The 12,139-nt window shown below is 42.4% G+C and overlaps 1 protein-coding gene across 1 annotated transcript in view; it reads right to left on the reverse strand.

Moving 5' to 3' along the window:
* Window positions 1-12,139, reverse strand: part of LRMDA (leucine rich melanocyte differentiation associated) — a 1,142,364-nt gene that overhangs the window by 451,051 nt on the left and 679,174 nt on the right. The window contains exon 5 of the mRNA XM_029061255.2: window positions 9,480-9,597. Within this exon, the coding sequence (XP_028917088.1) occupies window positions 9,480-9,597 (118 nt within the window). The remainder of the gene's footprint in view (window positions 1-9,479; window positions 9,598-12,139) is intronic.

Here is a 12,139-nt window from a genome sequence, read left to right on the forward strand (position 1 = left end):
CTTGATCCTCAGGGACTCTCCCTCTTAACACTGGGATTTTACAGGAGTAGATAGAGAGAACGAGGGTCTAGTTTGATGGGGTGTAAATGTGGACATTTTTAATGGACTTCCACCATCACTGGAGCAAATAGCCAATAAAATTCCCTGGAGGACTGAGAGGTGGTTAGGAGATGAACTCCTATACCACCACCCAGCTCCTCTGACCACGGCCAGCAAATCTGGGAACCAGAGCAGAAAGCCATTCCCGCTGTGTGCAATTTCTCACTGTAATGTCACCGCTTGTTTGCTTGTTTTCTTTTTTCAGATGTCTGAGTAAAAGGGAGTGTAAATCACCGCAGACATGTTCCACAATGGATGGGATCATGGCAGGAGAGAAGCGAAGAGCTCTTTTTAAAATCGTTCTTGTAATAATGGATTACTAACTACAAGCTAAAAAGTGCCCTGATGTTCAACGCATGCTTCCTAGCCAGTGGGCCGGAGCTATTTAGATCTCACTCAAAATCACAAGAGAGGAAAGGAGTTCAAAGTCAAGGTGACGTTTTGCTCTCTGTTCAACCAGGCAGTCCAGCCAGGTCACCCAAAGAACTGCCCTCGGAGCCAGTCCGAGCCACTGGCCTCCCAGTCAGACTTATCAGAGCCTTATTAAAATCACATCTCATCCAAAAGGCTCTTCCGGACTAAGCCGCTGTTTCCTCTACTCCCTCTTCCTTCTGCAGCGCATTTGCCGTGAAAGCACTTGATATTCACCTGGTCCGAGCCCCACAACACTTAAGTGCGTATCCAATTATGTCTCAATTAGACAATTAGCTCTTTAAGGACAGGGATTGTGATTACCAACTCTACTGTACTATACCCTCCCAAAAGTTGAATACGGTGCTCGGCACACAGGAACTGCTCAATAAACCATCAGTGATTGATTGACTTGTAATCCCAGGTAGAAATGTCCATATTTAGGGAACTTTATATCAGACTTCGGCTCATTTCCTGGGGTTCCTGTTTCTGATTTCCCTTCGCTCTTTTGCCTTCTTGAATAATATATTTAAACAGTAAAAATGAAACCTAACTTGCAATATCGAACTGTGACAGAGACTTTGTTGAAATGACCTAAGAAAACACCATGATGATAATACGCCGATTACTGATATAACAGACCATTAATGGCTCCACCTCAGCCATTAAAGCCCATCACATGAATTCCTTTTTTCTGATCCTTGTCAGCCTAGTTTAGAACACTTTAAATCAAAGAATTTTGAACTGCACAGTAGAGGGATTATTGACACAATAGGGAGTCACTGTCTACAGCCCAAACATGTATCTAGGGGCTTCTTTAAACATGCAGGGACCGAGACTTCATTATGCCTCATAGTAACAGTGGAAAGAGCCCTGTCTTGGGAGTCAGAGGTCATGGGTTCGAATCTCGCTCTGCCACTTGTCAGCTGTGTGACCATGGGCAAATCACTTAACTTCTCTGTGCCTCAGTTACCTCATCTGGAAAATGGGGATTCAGTGTGAGCCTCATGTGGATCAACCTGATTACCCTGTATCTACCCCAGCGCTTAGAACAGTGCTCTGCACCTAGTAAGTGCTTAACAAATACCAACAATTTCATTATTACTATTATTATTGTGAAGGGGGAGGGAGTTCCAGGTCTCAGGATTCCAGTTCAGAACCATTACTTTCTGGACAGAAATCCTCATGTTTGGTGAATTCCTCAAAGACTGACCATTTTAGAGACAGCTTTAGAAAGGGACTATGATGCCCTTCCTCAAGTGTACAAAGACTCATAAGAATAATTTGTTAAACGCTTACTATGTGCCAAGCATTGTTCTAAGCGCTGGGGTGGGGGGATACAAGGTAATCAGGGTGTCCCACGTGGGGAGATGAGGTAACTGAGGCCCAGAGAAGTTAAGTGACTTGCCCAAAGTCACACAGCTGATAAGTGGCGGAGCCGGGATTAGAACTCACGACCTCTGACTCCCAAGCCCAGGCTCTTTCCACTGAGCCACGCTGCTTCTCAAATAGTAAATCAATGCGTGGCATAGTGGATAGAGCACGGGCCTGGGAGTCAGAAGATCATAGGTTCTAATCCTCACTCCACCACTTGTCTCCTGTGTGACCATGGGTAAGTTACTTCACTTATCTGGGCCTCAGTTACCTCATCTGTGAAAAGGGGACTGAGAATGTGAGCCCCAAATGGGATGGGGACTGTTTCCAGCTCGATCTGGTTGTATCCATCTCAGTGTTTAGTTCAGTGCCTGGCACATAGTAAATGCTTAACAAAAAAATCATTATAATTATTATTATTATTAATTGGATGAATCAGAACAAAGTTGTCCTGGAAGTCTTTCATTTGTCACAGGAGTTGTAGATTATCAAGCCATAGACCTTTCCTGTACCCTCCAGTTTCACTAATCTCTGCAGCTGGCTCCCACTAAACTTTCCAACTGACATCCAGGGATTTTTTTTAAATGTGAGACATATCAAATCCACAGACTGGAATCTCCAAGCAGCAGCTTTGCCATAGCTCCATTTGTTGCTCCTAGAACTTACTTCATTTTAAAGACTTGTTTCCCCTGATTTCCTTATTATTATTAATAATAATAATTAGGGTATTTAAACACTACTATATGCCAAGCACTGTTTTAAGTGCTGGGCTAGATAGAAGGTAATCAGCTTGTCCCAAGTGAAGCTCACAGTCTTAATCCTTAATTTACAGATGAGGTAACTGAGGCACAGAGAGGCTAAGTGGTTTGCCCAAGATCACGCAGCAGACAAGTGGTAGAGCCAGAATTAGAACCCACGCCCTCTGACTCCCAAACCCAATCTCTTGCCACTAGGCCATGCTGATTCTCTACCAAAGACACCACTACCCACCCTCCCTGTCTCACAAGTCTGAACCCTGGCAGTGTCCTCAATTCATTTCCCCCAATCAACCTACACAATCATGAAATCCTGTCAGTTCTACCTTCACAGCATCTCTAGAATTCACCTTTTCCTTTCCATTCAGATTGCTACCTCGCTGGTCTAAGTGCTTATATTTCACCTTGACTACTGCATCAACCGCTTCCTTGCCCTCCCTGCCTCTTGTGTCTCCCCTCTCCAGTCTACACTTCAGTCTGCTGCCTAGATCATTTTTCTGAAAAGAAAAATCAGACCATATCTCCCCACTCCTTCAAACACTTCCAAAGGCTGTCCATCCTTCTCCACATCAAACAGAAACTCTTCACCATCATCCTCGAGACACTCCATCAGGTCTCTCTCTACCTCACCTTGCTGATCGCCTACAACAACCCAAGTCATATCGTGGCTGAGTGAAAAGAGCCCAGGCTTGGGAATCAGAGGTCATGGGTTTGAGTCCCAGCTCTGCCACTTGTCAGCTGTGTGACTGTGGGAAAGTCACTTAACTTCTCTGGGCCTCAGTTACCTCATCTGCAAAATGGGGATTAACTGTGAGCCTCACGCGGGATAACCTGATTACCCAGTATCTACCCCAGTGCTTAGAACAGTGTTCTGCACATAGTAAGCGCTTAACAAATACCAACATTGTTATTATTATACTTTGCTCCTCTAACACCCATCTACTATGTGTATCTCAATCTCATCTATTCTGCTACAGACTCCCGGCCCAAGTCCTCTCTCTGGCCCAGAACTCACCCCTCCTTAACATCTGACAGTCCACCACTCTCCCCTCCTTCAAACCCTTCCTAAAATTACAACTGCAAAAGGCCATCCCTAAATCCTAATTTTCCTTTCTCTGCCCTCCCCTCTGTGTCGACAGTCCAACTGGCTGTGTGAGCCCTTCAATTAAAAGAGTATTTATTAAACATTTTGAGAGTGCAGAGTACTGCAATAAGCACTGGGAGAAACTACACAGGTGGGACTGAGACATGGTTCCTTTCCCCAGGAGAGCTCAAAAATCTAACAATCATAAGCACTTTGCTACCCACCCCAGCACCCCAAGCTTACACGTTGGAGCTCACTATGTACCTATCCTCATAATCTACTATTTCCCCTGTCTTTAATTTATTTTAATGTCTGTCCCCACCCTGTAGGTTCCTTGTGTATAAGGATCATGTCTAACCATTGTACTGTACTTTCCCAAGCTCTTAATACAATACTCTGCACTCAGCAACTGCTCAATAAATACCGATGATTGAACGACGGCATTTCCGCAAATTTAAACTCTTCCTTTTTGGAAAGTCACTAGAAAAATAGGAGCAGGACAAAAAGAGGGAAAGAGGGAAACAGTGATTATTCATTTGAGCTGAGACTTGAGTGCAAAGTTTCTGAAAGGCTTATCTTTGATTTTAAAGAAAGGCAACACATGTGCCCAGCATATGCCTCATAGCAAAAGAGCTGAAAATAGCAACACTGTGAAATCATTTACCCCAAACATGTGATTTCGTTTTTTAATGGTTGTAGATCAAGTTTGATGCTTTAAAAAAAAAAAAAGCACAGAGAATTCTTAATCGATGCTCACTACTTGTGGCATAAATAAATGTAAAACCCGAGAGATACTGCAGATTTTTGGCTGCCTGCATCATTTTTAGCAAAACAAAATTTACATTTTGGCTTTGGCTTTTCTCAAAATTCACAACCAAATGACTGGAGATAACATATATAAACAGGGGTTGACTTCTCTGTCTCCAAACAAACTTACTGACAGCCTGTTTGTTCACTTCATACAGCTATAATTTCAAAAACTAAAAATTGATTTAGGGTATTGCCACTGGGCATGTGGAAATCATACCATAATAACAGATTATAGAGATAACCTACTATTTCAGAGATTTCAACATTTTGGATCATTCAGGGCTTGAGTGCAATTTTCAGCAGAAAGGACTTGTTAGCTTCTCTCTGAAAGTAGTCCCTATTTTTCCTATTTGGTGATAAGTGAACAACAAAATAAACTTTAGAATAATGGGAAAAGGACAGATGATTCGTTTCGATGACAGTGTCCTGGGGTAGTGAACACACAAAACAGCCCAAACAGCAGCTCGTTCACAGTCCTTGCAGACGTATCAAATAGCCAGGCAATTGGTCTATACCAAGATGAAACTGTTTCCAAAAAAAAAAAAAAATGATTCATCTTTCCTGAATGTGATGCTTTCTGCTTCATTCCCTCCCTCCATCTATCCATGCAATTAAGTTCAAAAAAAAAAAAAAAGAATCCACCCTCAGAGACAGATGCCCACAGAAAGTCAGAGACACAGGAAGAGACACAAGCAAGTCTGCAGCCTCTCACAAAGGCATATAAAAAGTCATAGCCACAGAAAGACACTTTAAAAACAAGCAGCAAAGCACATATGCTTGGGGGCCGGCTTCAGAAGAGCAAAATGTGAAGCTGTGTCCGGTTAGCCTTTCCTCCAGTCTGCATCCTTATTTGCAGATTAAACATTTGGCAGGATAATTCTAATTGTGAGCTCTAAACTGGAGGGTTTGGCTTTAAATAATTATGTCAAAGAAATGACAACTGTGTTCTTTGCAGCACAGGGATGAATAATTACAAAGCCAGGGCATAATTAAGCAATTCTGCTGTGTTCTTGAGCCGTTGTCCTGATTTGAGGTGCCGTCATGGCCGGCGATCCACCTCACGCTATTGGTCCGGCCTCCTCCGCTTTGAACTACACTTCTGCCAGTGAAGCGAGGTCATCATCTGGGTCCATTATAAGATCTTCCTTAATGGCTCGGAGTCTCTTAGCCAATATGAGGATTTTCCAGTTTCAATTACAGTGCTGCACAATGTGATGTGCAATATTTTGTAAAAAGGAAAGGTTTTTAACTCAGAGAAACAATATTTAATGTTCTTGTTTGAAATGGGTGAGAAAGACAAATACATTGTAAATTTAGACTTCATCGCCTAATGCACGAAGATTCTTTCCACAGGGCAGAGTCCAAATCGACATGTTACCGAACAAAAAAAAATCCAAAAGACGGGAGCAATGAGCAAGTCCCCTTGACGAGAGGTTAAAAAAGGACTGGATTGGTAAAAGATGAACTATTTCTCACATGGAAGTATTATTGATTACTAGACACTTTTGCATTTGAACCAACTTAGGATGTTTAGAATGTAAATATTCTTCTTACTCCATATCAAGACTGCTATTGGAGGGGTGTTTTCCACTCTCCCAAATATTTTATGTCAAGAATAAAATGAAAATAACTTCCCAAATCAGCCCTTTTGATCATCCATCAGCACTTTCTGCTGAATAAGCACTGCATCTCTTGCTCACTCTAATGGGACAAACGCCAACCTTAAATTCCAATTTTGTTATGAAAAATAGGTCTGTAACAAGTATGCTCAGCACAATCACAGCAGTTTACATGGAGGAAATTGCTCTCCACTGTGGGCCAACACCAGAAATACAGGAAAAAATCAGTAACCACTGGAAGAATACACATAAGCAGACACTCTGTGCACATTATTCTTTCAGCATAAGGGCTATAGATTTAATGAAGCCAGGTACCCGAGTACTTTTTTATTTGAATAAATGCATTCAGGATTCCCGAGTTTAACGTGATCATTCAGCTTCCTTCCGATTCAAATTAAAGCACTAATTTTTGTCACCAAAACCAAAATGCAGAAAGGAAATGTTTGATGCCAAAGGAATGATCAGAGAGATTTCCTATATAAAGAGAGTCTGGAAAATTCCTAATGTAAAGCATAAATACCTTATATTTATTTTTCCCCCAAAGAAACAATGAACAACTCCAATGTCACCAAGAGAAGAATATTAAAAAGCTGAATCTTTTAGGACTTGGAATAATTCACATAATTAGCAATCGGGTTAATCTAGACGGATATTTGAAAGTGTTCTAATAAAGTACTTCATTCATTCAATCGTATTTATTGAACACTTACTATGTGCAGAGCATTATATTCAGCGCTTGGGAAAGTATAACACAACAATAAACAGTCACATTCCCTGCCCACAGTAAGCTTAAAATCTAGAGGCGGGGAGACAGATATCGACACAAATAAATAGGATTCAAATATGTGCATAAGTGCTGTGGGGATGGAAAGGGGGGAAGAGAAAAGGGAGCAAGTCGGGGTGACCCAGAAAGGAGTGGGAGATGAGGAAAAGTGAGGCTGGGAAGGCCTCTTGGAGGAGATGTGCCTTCAATAAAGCTTTGAATGGGGGGTGAGTAATTGTTGGATTTGAGGAGGGAGGGCATTCCAGGCCAGAGAGAGGACGTGGGCTAGGGGTCCAAAATTGATGACTCACTGGAGGGTAAAAGGAGGAATTTCCAAAAACTAAACAAGATTTCCACAGCAGCCAAACCAGACTTAAAAAGGATGCCTGGGAAATTTCTCTGGCTTGTCTGTTGGAGAAATCCAGGTCTCTTTATGAAGGGACCCAATCCCTTTGACAGCCTGGAAAACCTGAAGGGAATGTACCCATGATGCCTAGGATAGCCTATTGCTCAGGAGAGGAATGCTGAACCAAGTGTGTTTGAGACAGAAAAAATGATTCCAATTACCCACTTACCCAGGTAATCAAGGTTCTGCCATAGCTCATGGGTAGAGTGGGTCTGACCATTCAGCACGGATTCATATAGAGACAGGCTTATGGCTCTAAAATGAGAGCATTTCTGTTGATACCACACTCCCTATAAACAGCTAATAAACCATGTTTTCTAGAAAGATAATAACAGCAATTGTAATTGTGGTATTTATTAATTACTTACTATACGCCAAACACTGGGGTAGACAGATAACAAGATAATCAGATTGGACCCAGTTGCTGTCTGTCCCAACTAAGGCACACAATCTAAGAGGTCGAGACATGGATAGACTGCACGCCCCACAGTTCTCTTGGGCATGATTTCTCCATCCCTTTAAAACTGAAGATCCTTCACTTTCACAATCAGCCAAGGAAGGAGGAGAATGGGTGATTGCAAAAGGTGCACGAGAAGAAAATAGGAATATCAAAGAACAAGCAAGAGCCTGGGAGTCGGAAGGACCTGGGTTCTAATCCCAGCTTCGCCACTTTTCTGCTATGTGACCTTGGGCATTTGCCTCAGTTATCTCATCTATAAAATGGGGATGAAGACTCTGAGCCCCATGTGGAACAGGGACCGTGTCCAACCTGATTAAGCTTGGATCTACCCCAGCGCTTAGAACGGCGCTTGACACGTAGTAAGTGCTTAGTAAACACCATCATTATTATTATTATTATCATCATCACCCCACAGCACCCTTTACCACCATCTGTTGCATTCTGCAGGGTTAGGGTATTTCTGGCAGCCTACAGAATCTTTTCAAAAGAGCTAAAAAATTATTTCATTTGGTGGAAATTACATAAGCTGATATAACTGAAGGCCCTAGTAAACAATATGTCAAACCCACACTAAAGAGTGAACTGCTAACACTTTAATAGTTCAAAAATGAATCACCTGGAATTAATTTGCTATATACTGAAATTGAACCAGTAACAACTCATTCATCTGCTGGCATTATACCACCGTAAACTGAATATTTCCACAACCGTTAACATCTTCATTCAGCATTACTGGAAGCCTGCAGGACGCTGTACTTGATGCCGTCTGGAGTTAAACGCAGCAGTGTGAAACATTTGATTAATAGATTGAGAAAACAGTTGCACATACCTAATAATTTAAAGTACAAATACAAGTCAATAGTTGGGTGACTCTGGGCCTGGAAAAAACCCGCCTGGCCCAATTTGATTTCTTGTCCAAGTGGATTGAAAATATAAGTTTTGGTCGAATTGGACATCGACAGTTAAACATTCTAGAACTACGGAACTGAAAAGAAATTTAAGGGTCCCTGAGTTAGCCTCTCCACCTCCAGGCATTGCTGTTCTCAGTTCACCCCACATGAAGGATAGCCGTCTATACGTCTGTTAAAAATCAACTCACATCGGGATCATAAACTCAGAGCCAATCCTCCGAGCATCATTAGGACCGACATTAAGATGACACTGCATAAAATTACACTACCCTCATTCAGAATCAGATGGTAAAGTAAAGGTCAATAGACACCAGACATGTGAGCTCTTGAAACGCATATCTGAGTAGCACGTACTAACCAAGGGTCAAATTGTCAGAAAAAATTGCCATCTCTTATGGAATCTCGGAAAGCTATAATACAACCACCTGTGGACACCACAAGATATTTGCTTTGATTCTCCACACAGAGCTGGGACAGGAGAACGACCTGTCAAACTTACAGTCGGATCTTAACCTCTGCAGAAAAGAGCAAACGTCATGCAGACTGTGCTCTTGTCTCTTATAACACAGTTTAGTAATTAGATACTTGTTGCTTAAAAAAAGGCGTCTTGGTAGGAAATTCAGTCTTCTGTCACTGTATCACTAAAGAAAGGATAACGTGTTCCCACAAGGCCTTGTGCCCATAATTGAAGAAACAGATTTAAAGGAACTGCAGTAGAAAAATGCCTGGAGAAGGGAGAAACTTCCAACAAGTTTTCACCATTTGGAGGCCAGCAGGGAGCACTTACCTTTGGCTTCAGCACTTTCATGAATGCCCCCCGGGCCAGGGCTTCTTCCCGCTCAATTCTTGTTACTTTTTGGGCATCTAAGAATTTCAGGTTGGGCAGCTTGTGCAAGACAAAGCATCTGGAAGACAAAGTTCAGTGGCTATTAAAATGAGGTCAATTGACCTTCATATACACGCACAGGTTCCACGAAGGACTAGATCCACAGATAGACAATTGCTCTCCCTGCCTTCAAAGCCTTATTGACGGCACATCTCTTCCAAGGAGTCTTCCCTGACTGAGCCCTCCTCTACTCTTCTCCCACTCCCTTCTGTGTCGCCCTGACTTGCTCCCTTCATTCATCCTCCCTCCCAGCCTCACAGTACTTACATATGTATCTGCAATTTATTTATTTATTTATTTACGTACACTAATGTCTGCCTCCCCCTCTAGACTATAAGCTCACTGCGGGCAGGGAATTTATTGTTATATCACACTCTCCCAAGTGCTTAGAACAGTAATTTGCACACAGTAAGTGCTCAATAAATGCGACCGAATGAATGTAATGAATGAGTGCCACTTTGAGTTATGACACGTATATCGGGCGACATCCTTTAAGATGACCCGATAAGTGCCTTCCTCATTTCATCCCCTCACCTATTCCCTCTAGACTGTAAGCTCGTTGTGGGCTGGGAATGTGTCTATTATATTGTTGTAGTGTACTCTCCCAAGAGCTTAGTACAGTGCTCTGCACACAGTAAGCACTCGATAAGTACACTTGACTGACTGAAGGTGGTTTAAACTATGCAGCCAACTGTGTAGTGACCAGGGGATGGAACCAGGGAAGAGGGAAGATGAAGCATTCCATGTGGGCGGGGAATGTGTCTGTTTACTGTTGTATTGTACTCTCCCTAGTGCTTAGGACAGTGCTCGGCACACAGTAAGCTGTCAATAAATATGATTGAATGAATTATTACCACTCCTGTCCCTCCCACAGCCGCTCAGTGTTTCCCCCACCCCAACTCTCCTCTCTGTCCTCATGGGGAGTGTCAGTGGAAACAGCAATACAACCTCCCCCTGAGTCCCCTGCACATCCACTCTGTCACCTGGAGGACAGGCAGGAGCCGCAGGGACCTTGAGGGTCGATACTGGTGGCAGACACAACCCCCTCAAACCCTCCTACCAAGGAGCAGGAACACAACATTGTGGGGTTTACAGGGATGGATAAAGTTTGTGGGGTAATCATCCATATTCCCCACCTCCTCTTTGTATCAGACTGTTATATGATTGGCAGATGGTCCAAATGAATCAGATCTCATCTGCAAGAACCAATCATTTGACACCAGTTTATTAGTGGGTTGTAAATTTACACCTTCAACAGAGTGGAGGAGGTTCATGTGGAGAGGTGGGGGGCTAGGCACACCCATAATCCAATCAAACGCACTGTAAGCAATTAGCACCCCTACGCACACCCATATGCATACAAGTGCATGATCCTTTTCCCTGGCCCAGATGAACAATGATCCAAGACTATTTCCTGCCATATCTTGAAAAGTCATTCTAGTTTTCCTAGTATGCATCTACCCCCAGAAAATATGGAAGGCTCTGCTACCAGATTCCAGTGGGAAAGGAGCTACATATCCCTTCTTGGCACCTGAAATCATGAAGAAGACAATTTACTCACCAAGCCGAGACAAATAAGGAGTAATCCTATAGACAATTACAATGCTTTGGTAAAAGCAGGCCCAAATGAAATGGTAAGATCTCTCTCCTGTAAAAATAGGCCAGACAGTTTTGTCTTCCAAGGCTAATTCACTAATCTGAAGTAGCTTCAATTTGTTAATCAATGATGGGAAAGGGGAAATCCAGACCTCCAAGGAAGTTATGTGGGGGTGGGGATAGTGTGCCACGTGATTTCCAAGCGCTAAAGAATCCGAAGCATGAAGCACGGAAAGCATGGAGATCTGTAAAATGGGGATTAAATACCTGTTCTCCCTTCTCCATCTATGATGAGCGCCATATGGGACAAGGGTTATGTCCTTCCACAAGATTTTATATCTACCCCAGCACTTAATACAATGCTTGGCACATAGTAAATTCTTAACAATTATTATTATGATTATCATTATTATTACCACAGATTTTCAGGTCTACTTGTCTCAAGCAATGGTAATGAACCCAGAGCTACACCTGAGTCAGTGGGAGGCCATAACACCACTTAATAGTGTTTACTGGTAAAATAGGGATTCAATAACCATTCTCCCTCCTACTTAGACTACTAAATCTATGTGAGACAGGGACTGTGTCCAACCTGATTATCTTATATCTACCCCAGCTCTTAGTACAGTGCTTGGTAAATAGTGAGCACTTAGGAAATGCCACGATTATTATTATTATCATTCTAGGTGCAGAGCTTTGTAAAAACCACTTTGAAGAATATAATAGAGTTAGAAAATTTACTTAGTCCTCAAGGAGTTTACAGTTGAGCAGGGAAGACAGACAAATGAGGTTCAGATAGGAGAAAAAGGGGATTTGTACATGAGTCAGTACTTACAAAATAGGCTATGTAAGATATAAACATAGGTGTTTGGAGAGGTTGAAAATAGATAGGTGTTCAAGTGGCACAGAAGAGCTGAAATGGGACTTGGGACTATATCCACTGGGGAAATCAGAAAGTGATCAGG

The sequence above is a fragment of the Ornithorhynchus anatinus genome, chromosome 3, assembly GCF_004115215.2.
Source record: "Ornithorhynchus anatinus isolate Pmale09 chromosome 3, mOrnAna1.pri.v4, whole genome shotgun sequence".
In the NCBI taxonomy this organism is placed as follows: Eukaryota; Metazoa; Chordata; class Mammalia; order Monotremata; family Ornithorhynchidae; genus Ornithorhynchus; species Ornithorhynchus anatinus.